Source organism: Phyllostomus discolor, chromosome 2 (genome assembly GCF_004126475.2).
Source record: "Phyllostomus discolor isolate MPI-MPIP mPhyDis1 chromosome 2, mPhyDis1.pri.v3, whole genome shotgun sequence".
Taxonomy (NCBI): Eukaryota; Metazoa; Chordata; class Mammalia; order Chiroptera; family Phyllostomidae; genus Phyllostomus; species Phyllostomus discolor.
The window spans coordinates 80,690,542-80,706,945 of NC_040904.2; the positions used below are offsets into that span (position 1 = coordinate 80,690,542).

Below are 16,404 nucleotides of genomic sequence, written 5' to 3' on the forward strand. Positions count from 1 at the left end.
ACATCTGCAGTTACTTCCTCCACTAAAGTCTTCAACGCTCAAAGTCATCCACTGAGGGTTGGAATCAAGTTCTTCCATACTCCTGTTAATGTTGGTATTTTGACCTTTTCCCATTAATCACAACAGTTCTTAATGGCATCTAGAATGGTGAATCCCTTCTGGGTTTTCAATTGACTTTGACCAGATCCATCATTGGAATCACTACCTATGGCAGCCATGGCCTTATGAAAGGTGTCTCTTAAATAAGGTTTGAAAGTCAAAATTACTCCTTGATCCATGGGCTACAGAATGGACACTGTGTTACCAGCATGAAAACAATGTTAATCTCTTTGTATGTCTTCATCAGAGCTCTTGGCAGTAATACTTGAAAGGAATCTTTTTTTTTTTTTTTTTAAGCAGTAGGTCTTGAAAGTAGGCTCAACATAATTTAGTAAAGCATAGTGTAAACAGATGTGCTGTTATCCTGGCTTTCTTGTTCCATTTATAGGAAACAGGCAGATTAGACTTAGCATAATTCTTAAGTGCGCTAGGAGTTTTGGAATAAAGTGAGCACTGGCTTTAACTTAAAACTCACCAATTAGCCTCCAATAAGAGACAGACTGGTCTTTGAAGCTTTGATGCCAGACATTGTCTTCTCTCTAGCTATGAAAATCCTAGGTGGCATCTTCTTCCAACATAAGGCTGTTTCATCTACATTGACAATCTGTTGTTTAGTGTAGCCACCTTAATGAACTATCTTAGCTAGATCTACTGGATAACTTGCTGCTTCATCTTGCACTTTTGCTATGGGGACAACTTCTTTCCTTAAATCTCATTAACCAGCTTCAAACTTTTCTTCAGAAGTTCCCTCATCTCTCTCCACCTTTATAGATTGAAGAGGGTTAGGGCCCTGCTCTGCATTAGGCTTTGGCTTAAGAAATGTTGTGGCTGGTTCATCTTCTATCCAGACCACTAATACTTTCTCCATATCAGCAATAAAGCTCTTTTGCTTTCTAATCATTCACATGTTCACCACAGTAGCACTTTTAATTGTCTTCAAGAACTTTCCCTTGGCATTCAGAATTTGGCTGTTTGGTACATGCCTTCCTCAGTAAGCTTAATCACTTCTAGCTTTTGATTTAAAGTGAGAGAAGTGTGACTCTTCCTCCCACTTCAAACACTTAGAGGCCACTGTAAGTTATCAATTGTCCTAATTTTGTTATTGTTGTGTCTTGGAGAACAGAGAAGCCTGAGAAGAAAGAGAGTGAGATGGGGGAACGATCCAATCGGTGGAGCAGTCAGAGTACACACATTTTTCCAGTTTGCTATCATATATGGGTACAGTTCATGGCAGCCCAAAACAATGAACAACAGTAGCATCAAAGATCACTGACCACAGATAACAAATATAATAATGAAAATTTTTGTAATAGTGAAAACTACCAAAATGTAACAGAGATACATAAAGTAAGCAAATGCTGTTAGAAAACGATGCCAATAGACTTGTTTGAACTTGCTTAATGCAAGGTGGCCACAAAGTTTCAGTTTTAAAATAACGTACTAGCTGCAAAGTGCAATTAAGCAAATCACAATAAAATAAGGTGGATGCCTGTAGTCAGCATATTATTCATGTAGTTAAACTTTTAAACATTTACTTCTTGTAAACTTTTACTTTTTAAAACATTTTCACTTAGGCCTCTAATTGGTCAAGAAACGTCATCCTGGTGTAGCTAATGTAAAGAGTGTAATTTTTTTAAATATATTTTATTTTATTTTTTAATATATTTTATTGATTATGCTATTAGTTGTCCCATTTCCCCCTTCACTCCCCTCCACCCTGTACCCCCTCTCCCACCCACGTTCCCCCCCTTTAGTCCATGTCGATGTGTCATACTTATGAGTTCTTTAGCTTCTACATTTCCCGTACTATTCTTGCCCTCCCCCTATCTATTTTCAACCTACATTCTATGCTACTTATTCTCTATACCTTTTCCCCCTCTCTCCTCCTCCCACCCCTACTGCTAGCCCCCCATGTGCCCTCCATTTCTGTGGTTCTGTTCCTATTCTAGTTGTTTGCTTAGTTTCTTTTGGTTTTGCTTTAGGTGTGGTTGTTCATAATTGTGAGTTTGCTGTCCTTTTACTATACATGTCTTTTCTTTATCTTCTTTTCTTAGATAAGTCCCTTTAGCATTTCATAAAGTAAGGGCTTGGTGATGATGAACTCCTTTAATTTGACCTTATCTGAAAAGCACTTTATCTTCTCTTCCATTCTAAATGAGAGCTTTGCTGGATAAAGCAATCTGGGATGTAGGTCCTTGTCTTTCATGACTTGGAATATTTCTTTCCAGCTCCTTCTTGCCTGTAAGGTCTCTTTTGAGAAATCAGCTGACAGTCTGATGGGAACTCCTTTGTAGGTTACTGTCCCCTTATCTCTTGCTGCTTCTAGGATTCTCTCCTTTGTTTTTACCTTGGCTAATGTAATTATGATGTGCCTTGGTGTGTTTCTTCTTGGGTCCAACTTCTTTGGGGCTCTCTGCGCTCCTTGGATTTCTTGGAAGACTGTTCCCTTTGCCAGTTTGGGGAAGTTCTCCTTTATTATTTGTTCAAATAACTTTTCCACTTGTTGGTCCTCCCCTTCTGGTACCCCTATAATTCGGATGTTGGAACGTTTAAAGGTGTCCTCGATGGTCTTAAGCTTTTCTTCAATTTTTTGAATTCTTATTTCATCATGCTTTCCTGCTTGGTTGATTCTATCTTCCTTCTGGTCCACTGTGTTGTTTTGAGACTCAGATTCCTTCCTTTCACTATTGGCTCTCCTCCGTGTGTTTTCCTGCATCCCTTTTATGGTAATCTGCATTTTTTCACGTAATTTGCATCCAAAATCAACCAGTTCCGTGAGCTTCCTGATCACCAGTGTTTTGAACTGTGCATCTGATAGATTGGCTATTTCTTGGTCACTCAAAAGGATGAGTCCTGGGGGACTGATCTGTTCTGCTGGAAACATGTCTTATGTCTTTCCCCATCTCTCCTATTATTTTATTTATTTATTTATTTTTTCTCCGGTCTGGTCGCTCTTGTTACGGTGGGGGGCGGAGCCTTAGGTGTTCACCGGGGCTGGGCGCCCCAGTCACGATTGTGACGTTATATGTGGGGGCAGGGGCGGGAGCGGGGACGGGAGGGAACAATGGTGACTGTTCTGTTCTCCTGGAGCCAGACACTTCCCTGGGCTTCTGGGCCGTGAGCTCTGCCCTGGTCCACAATCGCTGCCCCACTGATTCCCCCAGCTGCTGCTTGCGTACTCAGGGATCACCGCTGCACCGCTGCGCTCCTGCACCCCAGATTGCTATCGCGCCGATTTTGCACCAAATTTCCCCCGACATACGTGCGCCTGTGACCCGCGCCAGCCCCGCGCCCGCTCGGCTCGTTGTCCCCTACCAGTCTGGATGTACGGGTCTACTTCAACTTCTTGGCTGTCCGACTTCCATTTAGTTAAATCCTCTGACAGTTCTGATATTATGACTGCAAATCATTGTTGTAAATTATTGTTGTTCTGTTCTTGGTTGTGCGAGGAGGTACGGTGCATCCACCTATTCCTCCATCTTGCCGGCAAGAGTGTAATTTTTTTTTAAATATCCTCAGCCAAGGACATTTTTTCACTGCTTTTTAGAGAAAGGGACTGAAACATCAGTGCAAGAGAGGAACATCAGCTGGTTCCCTCATGTACACACCTGGGCCAGGGATTGTATATGCCCTGCGCAGGAACTGAACCCATAACCCAGGCATGTGCCCTGATGGGAATCGAACCCGCAACCTTTTCATTATGAGACAATGCTCCAACCAACTGAGCCACACTGGTCAGGGCAAGTGTGAGTCTAATTCTTAAATTGTTTCATAGGATTGCTCCCATATACCCTAGAGGGCAAGTTGGTGATAGAGGTCAAAAGTTTCAAAATTTATGAGAAGGAAGTAATCAGAAAGTGCCCTAGGATTTAGGTATTATCTGATGGAAAATTATACAGACATAAAAAAAACCCATGCTTTAAAATAAAAGCATTTTAAAATGCTAGAAAATGCTCAAATGTTCAGTCAAAAGGCAGAAAATAAAATTATGTGTATACTCTGATCAGTACTTTTAAAATACTAAAATACACATGCATTAAAAAGATCTGGAGAATACTTCAAATTACAAATAGCAGTTATCTCTGAGAGGGATATACAGGTGATTTTGTTTTTATACTTTGCATATTTATATATGATGCTATAGTAGACATGTTTTTATTTTTATGAGAGTAAGTCATTAAGCAATACAAAAAAAGTGTTTCTATTTCCATATCCAAATTCAAAACCAAAATACACTAACTATGGAACTTTGGTACTTTTGAATACAACACATCTTTAAGACAGTTTCTTTCCCAGCTTAAATCAGTGTTTTTCAAATCTGAAGATAAAAACTTCAACAGAATACCCAATGCTGTGAGTGAAAATATAAATCAGAAGAATGTTGAATTATTATTATTATTGGTGGTAATGCAGAATTCCAAGGATACTGATAATTAATCTTTTGATCAAGTTATTCTACTTCTAGGACTCAATAATCATGACATATGTAAATATATTACTACATAAAATAATTGTAGTAGTATTTATAATAAAAGACTAGAAGCAATGTAAATATTCCATAGGGTGCTGAGAAATGATATGTCCATATAATGGAATACTATTTTGAAAATGGCAAATGTTTATTAAATACACGGTGATCTCACATGAAGAACTCTTAGATACCTGGAGGATCAAGTTGAAAACTTAATTCTCAAAGAAGGCTTACTTGTTCATAATCTGACAATAATTTGCTTTGACTCACAGAGCTGAATATAAACCTCAATTAATATAAGCTGAGTTATAATTTTGTAATAACTACTATTAAATAGGTAAACCATAGGTACTACACTTTCCACTCACTTGCACATTTAATCATGTCATCCTTATGAGGAAGGTTCTGTTATTTCCATCTGTTTTGCACAGATGAAGACACCAGAATTGAAAAGATCTTACTGAAGATCATAAAATAAGTTGCAGAGATAAAATGTGAACATCTCAGTGTGTTACACAAGTAAGCCAAAGCTAGTAACTGTGACTCTGTACTGCAGTTTTCCTTCTATTGCTGTTTTAAAGAATAATCATTAGGTAGATGAGGGCTACTACTTATTAAAGAAATTATGTAATGACATCTAATCTGACTGACATGAAATATTGAAAAAATGCAAAAGATTTATGGCCCAAATATTTTCAGAGGAGAACAGAAAAATGGATTTACCCGATATAGCAAAATCCAGGAATGTACATCTCAATAACTAAAAATTGAATATAATGAGAGTGACAGTGGGTTCCTATCTTCCTCTGCTTGACCCATTCTCAAATATGGGTGGACTAAAGTTCTAAAATAAGATTGTGGTGGGGAGGAGCAGACATGGTGTGTAGAAGAAAGGACCATAAGCCTCAGTATTATCTTGGCTCAAACTAATTGGGAGATTCCTAGAATAAGCTCAATTTGAGATTACCAGCTCATCATAGACTCAGAATCATCTCCATTGATAGATACTTTAGCTGGAGCAGAAAACTGTCACTAGGTGATGTCAAACTGCAGCTGGATAGGGAGAAACCTGAATTCAGCAGACAGATCTCTGCACTCTCGGCTAGGTGAGCTGTGCAGGCCTCCTCCATCATTTCACTAATCTCACAATAACATGATTCCTCACTGTACGTGTTTGAAGTATTTTGACTCCATTTCTGTTATGGTGGGGGTTTAATAGTTAGCTACCTTTTCTGGGTATTTATCTGAATTGGTAACATACTCAACACATACACTTACATCAGCAGAAGAACTGATACTGCTCCTTGAGCCTGAGGTACTAGCAATCCAATGGCCGTAACCATTTTCTGGTCCATCCACATTAATGTCTGCCAAGTGCTGCTGCAGTGCTTAAGATAAGCAAGAAAAGAAAAAAAAAACAACACCTGACATATCAACCCCTTTTGAAAAGATTCATTACCAGAGAGGTATAATAAACATGTCATAGCTGAATGAAAAAGGATCCAAGGACATCTCACAGGTATTTCTTTCTGTATCTCTGAAAAGGAGTAAAGGACTCCAAGCTACAGAAAACTTTCCCCTCCTCTTCTTCCTTCCTTCTAATTCCTCTGAACACATATGACTTTTCTTAATTGACCCTAAGGGTGACAATAACTGTATATATAGGCTTCATATTTTCCCTTTTGGAAGGTAATCTTCCAAGTATGAATTGATGATCTCAGCAACATTTTTTAATGACATAAAACATTAATAGAAAAACCTATGGTTACACCTGAAATGAATATAAAATAATATGAAGTGTAAACTAATTTAAAGAAAGAAAACTTACAGTGGCTTTTGTTTTATAAAAAGACATCAATTAATCTTTGTCATTGGAAAGAGAGGTTTTTCTTGGAAAATAAATCATTCTTACTTTAAGGCTAATACTTGCTTCATCTATTTATTACAATAATCCCTTTTGTAGACCACTCTATGTAGGAGCTTCAAAGATAGTTAATTATCAGGCCATGCCAAATGGGAGATAATCATAATCCTTACTAATATCAACAAAGACCAACAGGAAATAGATCCTAATCTACCAAAAATTCTAAATTGTAACATAAGATAATTATAATTGGCACTTCTTTTTTTTTGTGGTGGGAATAAATAAGATCTTGTCTCTTTTCAAGTTTGATGATTACAATACAGTAACATTGTCTGTATTCACTAAACTGTACATTAGTGCTCCAGGATTTATTTACTAGTTGCAAGTTTGTCTTCTTAAATAACAGCTCTTGTAAAAAATAAAAACTCTTCTTATAGTCTTATTACTCTGACCTAATTCTTCATACATTCTCAAATACTTGCCTACAGAGATTCTGTCAATTATTTTACTATCCTAGATTACCAGATATGATTCCACAGATTTGAAAGCATCAGCGTATTTGTTTTATTACATTGAGCTGACATTTTTTTTAGCAGCTGTTAACCTTAAGTAATTCAAAAATAAAATGAAAACAAAACAGACTTAAAAAGCAAAAGAAGGAAGGGTATAGAGTGAAAAGTATTCCTCATACTCTTCTTTCCTAGTCCTATCTACTCCTCTGTAGAGGCAAATCATGTGGGCAGTTTTCGTGCATCTGTACTAAAATATTTTTTGCAAATACAAGCTAATTTAAACACATCTATTTACAGTCTTCCATTAAATATTTATTTGTTTCAATTACCTATGATATATTTGTCTGTTATCTATGTTCTGCTGGCCTTGTCTTTTTTGAAAATACTGAATGACTGAAGGAAGAGTATATCCATGAACTAACTTGGTTACTATAAATCAGTTCTGATGATAATATGATTTCCACTGAAACATGCAGGCAAAGGGATTAATAAATTAAAATTTTACCCATAAATCCTCCACTGGCAATGCTCACATATTCTTTGTTTTTCTGTAATGGAAAATAAAATTTAAATTATTCCAAAATGCAATTTAATTAGAACTTCTGATAATTTTATAAATTTTGAGAAATGTAATATATAAGGTTGTATGTTGACTTTCTGGACTTTTTCTTTTCTTTGACATTTTGGACTTTGGCAAAGAGAGGTACATATATTTAACTTGTGTATTGTAAGGTCTGGTGCTTGGCTGGGAAGGAGGGAACAATTTCATGGTTCTAATGAGACTATAATTTTATTTGTATTATAGTTCCAATAGTGCAATAGTCAAATCAAAATTAAGTTGAATTTTTGGATGTAATTAGAATATTTTAAAGTTCTCAAAATATTTTTTATCCTTTATAAAAATGAAATATTAAAAGAATGACAGAATTTTACCATTTTACAAACTACTAAAAATTAATGGATATAAGCAATAATAAAAAAAGAGAGAGACACAAAAAAGACAGATAACTGGGTAGTATTTATTTTCCTCCTAATGGAAGTACACACCAACCAGGACCTCCTTTCTCCCCCAAAAGTAATCTGATCAAGTCTCTATCTAAATTAATCACCAGTTTACAGAAAATACCAGGGACATAACCTAATAAACAACACCATAAGAATGCAATCAGCAAAATCCAGAATGAGGGAACTCTGTAAGATGAAGTAATTAGTTTTTTTCCCAACAAATACATGCAAGGGAAAAAATATGAAAGAGAATTTATAAATCTATAAATGAAAAAAGACTTAAAGACCTCATCTAAGTGCAATGTCCTATTTTGGATCTTGGGAAATTCAGGGAAACCTGAATACTGGTTAGGTGATTTTTTAAAGTAAAGCATAATAATAATGAGATTATATCTTTACATAGAGTTTATAAAGTTCAACTCTCCTCACTTTTAGATTTATTTGAAATCTTCCAAGATAAAATGGAAGAAAAAAATTTCTGAAACCACATCAATAACCTGCCCATGGACACAGACAATAGTGTGGTGAAGGCCCGGGGAGGGGGCTGGGTGGAGGTGGGCAAAGGGTGGGAAAATGGAGGACACCTGTAATAGTGTCAACAATTAAAACAAAAAGAAATTGAATTATAAAAATAAAGTTCACAATATTCCAAATTCTTGCCATCTGACATCCCTTACAATATACAGTTTATACCAGAGCACTTTTAGAACAGACCAATTAAATTTATAACTAAAATCAGTTTTGAGTCCCTGTTTGTTATTGTGTATTAAGTTTCTAAAATCTTTTCTTAATAAGGTATAAAGTTACCTTATAATCTCTCCCCAAATACCTTGTTGCTTCTCTCATTTTGTCTTTCAAGGATTCTGTCCTTTAGACTAATTTTCTAAAACCTGATTCCTGGTAAAATACAACATGAATAGAAAGGACCCTAATTGAATGGACCGTGCAACACTATGTTTACTGTCTTCCTGATTACATAGTTCAGAATTACACAAAATGAGGACTTTAATATATAAACTACCAAAGAATTCCTAATAAACAACTACTATTATAACAAAAGAGCCATAACTGAGTGAAGCTTTGTAGAGAAGGGATACAGATTGCATAAAATCACAGTAACAGATTAGTTGTGCCAAAGACAATACTCAAACACACAAAAAAACGTGATTAGTGTCGTGAATAAATATACCTGTATATTTACTGAATTTCAAAGTGGAAATAATTGATTATACAGCTACTGTAAAAAGTACTAGGATATGAATAAGTATAAATATCAATGCAATGGAATAATCCAGAAATAGATGCTAATGCATAGAGGAATTCGGTATATTAAAATGGTGGTATTTCAAATTGATAGCACAACTGGTTGGTTTCCTGAAAAAATTTTTTTGCTTCCTACCTTACTTCTTACACAGAAAAACATTCCAGATGGTTCAAAATTTAAACAAAAAATAAACCTGATAAGCACATAAAAATCTGGGGATAGACACAAAATATATAAGCTGTAAGGAAAGAATACAGATAAATTTGACAGTGTATTAGATAATAGCACAAAAATACCACGAGAATTTCTTAAAGGTGATAGCAGTAACAATGCAAAATTGAAATGATATATGCACATACCTGTAAAAAGTGTGCCAGGACCATGTTCATATACATGTCTTCTTCCTCTCTGCCACTGCCCATGAAACAGAGGTGCTCCCCACCAGCAATGGAGCCAGACTCAATGGACTGCTTTTGTGCTTCCAGCAAGGACTTTACTGACTGTGCAAATTCAGATGGATTCTGGAGCATCTATACAATTTTTAAAAAATTAAAAACATGCCAAGCCTGTGTTTCACAAACATTTGTAAAATCTGAAATATTTTTCCAGGGGAAAAAAAACATTTAAATATCCCCCATGAGAACAAATAAAAAGAAGAGGCTCTTATAAATAAAATCCCTAGGATAAGAAAAAAGAAATATATATAAATGTATATAATATGTTAAAGCAGAAGTTGAAAATTCAAAGGAATTTCTGATTAAATTGGCTGTATGGTGGGCCATGGTATAGAGATACCATTATACAAAGAAAACATTCTAGAAAAAAATGTGCACTTATTGTTTATTTCTTAAACAACAAACTAGTGTTCCTTAGGTGTCATGACAAGAAAAGTTTAACACTGAGTAGAATGGCCCAAGACTAAAAACAATATATCTAAAACAAGCTATATTTTTTATTCCCACTCACATGGCAAGTCATATATTAATATTTCTTAGAAGATAGCCAGAAATAGCAGAAGCCTTTTATTTATGAGCCCTAATCTACACATTACAGATAAAAAATGAAAAAATTAATTTTTTACCCTCAAGGAAACACATATGTCAGTAACTACAATTTTTTTGAAGCTACTATACTGAGACAACATTAAAAAAGCAGTGAAAATCCAATAGAAAAATGGACAAACCATAGATGCACATTATAAAAAACACACAAACATCATACTCACAAAAAGATGCTTAACATCAGCAGTACTTAGCACTGTTTTTCATCTATCATTCTTTTAAAATAAAAAACAATTGGTAATGTCCAGTAATGCTGATGGCAAGAAACAATCATTTTCATAAACAGTTGTAAAGTATAAATTGGTTCAGTCTTTTTAAAGAGCAATACTGTAGTCTCTAGTAATATATTCTATACCCACACCTCTCTATCTTACAGAAGTATTTGCAAGAGTTCACAATATATGTATAAGGATGTAAACTGCACTGGTTATTATAAAAAAACTGAAAACAACCCAAATGTACATCAATCAAAAAGGTCAATTAAGGTATAGCTGGTATAGCTGTACCATGGGGTATTATACAGCCATTGAAAAGTAGTACTTAAATGCAAAGATCTCTAAGAAACTGTTAAGTGAGTTACCAGGTGAAAATGCAAGTGAAAAAAGTGAACATGTAAATACATATTAAGGATCTGGAAGATTAAGAAAGCTGTTAATAGTTAACTCTGGAAATTCTCTTTGAATTTTTTCATTCAAGTATTCATGAATCACTTTAGTAAATTTTAAAACCATCTAAGTCTTCCTGGATAAATCAAGGAAGAGAAAGGCAGAGTTCACTTTCAGGATGCAAACAAGCTAGGACTTTCTACTTCACCTATGGCACCTAAAACTCTCTGCGTTGTTTTATCTCCATTTCCATGAGCTTCCTCTTAACACCACCTAGGCCCTTCTACATGCTTTTCCGCCTCAGTTAACTTTTTCAGACAAGCTGGGAAAAGCACATATTGCCCCATCACAGAAAGTGGTTCATGTTCTGTCTGTCTTCCCTTTCCCTGAGGCTCTAATAACCCCAGAATGGCTTAAATGATGTTAGTCATAGGTCTACCAACTGCTCTAAGCATCTCTGACAATACTTAACTATTTAAGGTTTATTTTATTCTCATTTGAGAGAGGGGAGGGAAGGGGGAGAAAGAGGGGGGGTGAGAGAGACAGAGCGAGAGGGAAAAATGAGATGTGAGGGAGAAACATCATTTGCACACGCCCTAATCAGGGCCTGAGTCCACACCCAGGCATGTGCCTGATCAGGAATCAAACCAGCAACCCCTCGGTTATTGGACCACACACCAACCAACTAAGCCATGCTGGCCATGGCAATATTTCACTATTTCATCTACTTCTTCAATTAAAGTGGCCCAAGGACAGCGATTTAACAACACAGCACCTATATGCCAGTGCTACCCTTATTAAATTAGTTTATTTTGTGCATAAGTACTTATGATGGAAAAAAAGGCTTATAATAAAAACTTTTAGAATAATTATCCAGTTATAATAAGAGCTAATATTTACTAGGTGCAAGGCACTATGCTAAGTGCTACATCAGGTAACTTTAGTAAGAAGCTTAGAATTTACTGACATGGCAATGGTAAGCCACAGTAAACAATGTTTTCATCATGACCAGAGGGTGTCCTGGGTGAAAAGGCAACCCGAGAGCAATACTGTTTATCATAAGGGCAGAGACTCCCTCCTTAAGCAGAAAGAAAAACACCTCTAATTAGGTACATGTATATTAATGGGCTAAAGAAAAAAATTCTTAATTAAAATAAATTTTTAATAAGCATTAATACTAACCAGATCTGAATCTAAGTGAAAAGCAGTTGATAAATGCCCAGCATTATACTGTTCTGCAGGACGGCAATCCACCACAAAGAAGCGGACTCCTTCCTAAGAAAGAAACAACTTTTTGATGTACTGGAATTTGCCATGAGAGTTACATTTTACACAATACAGTACTAACAATTCACCAAAGGAGGAGAAACAAGTTTATTAAAAAACTGATCTCACAAAAAGTCAGAAGGATCCAATCAGTACAGGTGCTAGAAAATTACCTCAAGATCCTAAAAAATTTTCTTCATTTTAAACAGTTAAAACATTTTGTATATACTGTTATTGACCAGGAAGTCTTAAAATACAAAGCAAGATAATGTCAGTTTGAACTATAAAACTAATTACAGTACATTCAAATTTAATATCTATTATGTTAAAAATAATATGTTTTAAAAAAAACAGTTACAAACACAGATCTAGATACAATTCCTGTTTCTGCAAATAAATCTACAAACTTATCAACAATTAAATTCACACAAGAACTAAAAATTATTTTGGTGGGTGAAGGAGGTTCTCAAATGCCAGTTTGAACTGAAGAAATTCACATGGGTCTCATTAAACTAGATTACATATTTTCATTTAAAAAATTTTATTTATTTTTAGAGAGAGAGGAAGGAAGGGAGAAAAAGGGAGAGAAACATTGATTGGTTGCCTCTTGCATGCCCCCAACTGGAAACCTGGTCTGCAACCCAGGCATGTGCCCTGACCAAGAATCGAACAGGCGACTTTTCAGTTCATAGAATAACACCCAAACAACTGAGCCACACCAGTCAGGGCTCCATTTGTTTTTAAATAATAGTTCTAATAAAAAATGTGAATTATTTGTTTTAAAAAGATCTAGTGTCAAAGGCATTTTCCCATGTCCATTCTTCTTCCTCCATTTGGAAAAACATTACACACTCCAAATACACACATATATGGGTAAATGTTGCAATACTAGTCATTGTAGGAGATCGTGCTACATGGTGTGGACCCAGCTCCCACTTGGAGATGCACAGGACCCACGCCCATGGATAGGCTTTCCCATGGGGAATCAGGCCTGCAATGTATCTAGGCCACTTTGAGACTCACTTTTGCTAAAACTCCCTCACCCTGAATTGAGGCAGCAAACCTTTACTGAAAAGTAACTTCCTAAAATCCATGCTAAACCTTCCAAGGACAAGTGTAACTGGTTCAACTACTTTTCCCTTTTCATTTGCAAATATCCTTTTTCTGTGATGTGACAAGTGGCATCCGCTCCTTTGTTTTCTGTAAAAGGTAACCACCTAAAGCAAACCTGTGCATAGTAAATGAAGACCATCATGTACTGTGCTGAGAAACCCAATAAAGGCCTGTCACAGCGAGGGCCACAGCTTTTGCTCTCCTTGAGAGAAAAGCCATGCTCACATTTTCCTCCACAGGACTCGGTAGTCTGTGTGAATGTCTTGTGTCTCATCCACAATGTGGCGGACCCCACGAATTGGGGTCCATATCAAGTAATAAAGAACACATCATATAATGAAGAACGAGTTCATTAGATTTTCATGAAGAAAGCAATAGACAAAAAAAATATGGTGTATTTCCTCAATTCTCCTTTGCTATATGCTTTACCGTGTTTAACTATGTAATTCAATTAGTTGTGTAACAGCTCAGAATTTAACCGTTAGATGCTAAATTCACTTCTAAGTACTTCACACACCATTAAGTTGTTTTGGTAAAGTGAAAAAAGTTTAACAATTTACAAAAATTGGCATTAAAATAATTCGTTGCTGACAATGAAAATAGTGCCAACATTAGCAGTTTAAAAATGACTACCTGGCCCTGAATAGTGTGGCTCAGATGGTTGAACATCATTCCCCAAAGTGAAAGGTCCCTGGTTCGATTCCTGGTCAGGGCACATACCTGGGTTGCAGGTTTAGTCCCCAATTGGGGCATGTATGAGAGGCAACCAAATAGTATTTCTCTCCCTCTCTTTCACCTTCCCTTCCCCTCCCTCTAATAAATAAAAATCTTTAAAAAATAATAAAAATGACTGGACAGAAGATTCAGCACATCAAAAAAAAAAAGCAAAATGACAACATTTTTGCAGTAAATTAATTTGTGGAAATCAACAAACATAAAGGAAATGTTGGTTCCTAACATTTCAAGGGTACAGTCCTCTGACAAAACTGTGGGTATCCTTTACTTACACCCTGAAGCTGATTTGCTTGGAGGATCTCTGACACCGAGATGGCCAGGCAAAGAGCCTGACTCAGGTCTGCATCGTCATCCTTAATTCCCAACAAAGTACTACCAAATAGGTGATGATTATCCTATTTGAAGAGAAAACTTTAAAACACTATAAAGAAAAAACAAAATCAAATTTTCTTCCTAAAACTATTCTTAATAAATCATGATAAAAGGAGAAATAACTATATAACATCCTTGAGTGGTGTGACTTATAAAACTTAATATATCATCTCAAATCTTGTACGCTAAAAGCTATAAAAAGACTACATACAAAGTCCCTGTCAGAATTCACACAAAATGAGAGAAATGAAACAACATACTCTACAGTTATTCACTATATCTGAAGAATAAAAGCTGTTCCTCTTAATAAAACTGAAAAGTAAAGGATAAGATTTCTGGGGAAGATGATAAATGCAGTACACACCTGCTTCCACAACCACATTGAATTACAACTAAACTACAGAAAAACCATTTTCCAGAGCCACCTCAGATAGGGGTCCTAGAATGTACATAAACCAAACCACCAGCAATCAGAACGAGAAGGGCCCAATTTCCTTGTGGATAGCAGGGGAAGTGGCTAAAAGCAGGGCGAGAGCTGACCAAGGGGCATTGTTCCCTCTCAAACACCTCCCCATATACAGTGCCACAACACAGAGAAGTAGGTTATCCTGATGAATACCTATGGCTCCGCCTGTTACAACGTAATAGGTGCTCTGAGAAAAGAAATGTGGCCTAAGTGAAAGAACAGATCAAAACTCCAGGAAAAGAACTAAGTGATGAAGAGATAGCCAACCTATCAGGTACAGAGTTCAAAACTCTGGCAATCAGGATACTCACAGAAATGACTGAGTATGGACACAAAATAGAGGAAGAAGTGAAGGCTATGAAAAGTGAAATAAAGGAAAATGCACAGGGAACCAACAGTGAAGGGAAGGAAACCTGGACTCAAATTAATGATTTGGAGCAGAAGGAAGGTACAAACATTCAGCCAGAACAGAATGAAGAAACAAGAATTCAAAAAAATGAGGAGAGGCTTAGGAACCTCTGTTAAATGTTCCAACACCCAAATCATAGGGATGCCAGATGGAGAAGAGGAAGAGCAAGAAATGGAAAACTTATTTGAAAAAGTAATGAAGGAAAACTTCCTCAACCTGGCAAAGGAAAAAGACTTCCAGGAAGTCCAGGCAGCTCAGAGTCCCAAAGAAGTGGGACCCAAGGAGAAACACACCAAGGCACATCATAATTACATTACCCAAGATTAAAGAGAAGGAGAGAATCTTAAAAGCAGCAAGAGGAAAGGAGATAGTTACCTATAAAGGAGTTCCCTAACAACTATCATCTGATTTCTCAAAAGAAGCCTAGCAGGCAAAAAGGGGCTGGAAAGAAGTATTCCAAGTCATGAAAGGCAAGGACCTCCATCCAAGATTACTCTATCCAGCAAAGCTTTCATTTAGAATGGAAGGGCAGACAAAGTGCTTCCCATATAAGGTCAAGTTAAAGGAGTTCATCTTCACCAAGCCCTTATTATATGTTAAATATTAAAGGGACTTATGTAAGAAAAAGACGAAAACTATGAACAGTAAAATAATAAGAAACTTACAACTACGAACTGAACCTAAAAAACAAAAACAAACAAAGCAAAGAACTAGAACAGGAACAGAATCACAGAAATGGAGATCACATGGAGGGTTATCAGTGAGGAAGGGAAGGAGTGAGAATGGGGGGGAAGTACAGGGAATAAGAAGCATAAATGGTAGGTACAAAATAGACAGGGGGTAAGTTAAGAATAGTATGGGAAATGGAGAAGCCAAAGAACTTATATATACAACCCACGGACATGAACTAAGGTTGGGGGGTGGATATTGGTGGAAGGGGGTGTGCATGGAGGAGGAAAATAAAAAGAAAAAATGGGACAACTGTAATAGCATAATCGATACAGTATACTTAAAAAAAGCCATTAAAAAAAATAAGTGCTGGCAGACGCCATTGTTCCTTTTCTGAGCCCTCCCCACACAGAACCAACAAGTGGGAGTCATATTCAAAACTCCATCAACCTGGCTCATACTGTTTGCGCAGCCTTGCTGATTCCCTGAGACT

The 16,404-nt window shown here is 36.3% G+C and overlaps 1 protein-coding gene across 4 annotated transcripts in view; it reads right to left on the reverse strand.

The window, feature by feature from the left end:
* The window catches only part of TBC1D23 (TBC1 domain family member 23), a 68,571-nt gene that overhangs the window by 13,165 nt on the left and 39,002 nt on the right, over positions 1-16,404 (reverse strand). For 3 of the 4 annotated variants that reach the window (XM_036018010.1, XM_028503969.1, XM_028503977.2), the window contains 5 exons: positions 14,268-14,390; positions 12,064-12,156; positions 9,575-9,745; positions 7,452-7,494; positions 5,849-5,958 (listed from right to left, as the gene is read on the reverse strand). In XM_036018010.1, the coding sequence (XP_035873903.1) occupies positions 5,849-5,958; positions 7,452-7,494; positions 9,575-9,745; positions 12,064-12,156; positions 14,268-14,390 (540 nt within the window). The remainder of the gene's footprint in view (positions 1-5,848; positions 5,959-7,451; positions 7,495-9,574; positions 9,746-12,063; positions 12,157-14,267; positions 14,391-16,404) is intronic. The other variant, XM_036018011.1, reaches the window with a different exon arrangement.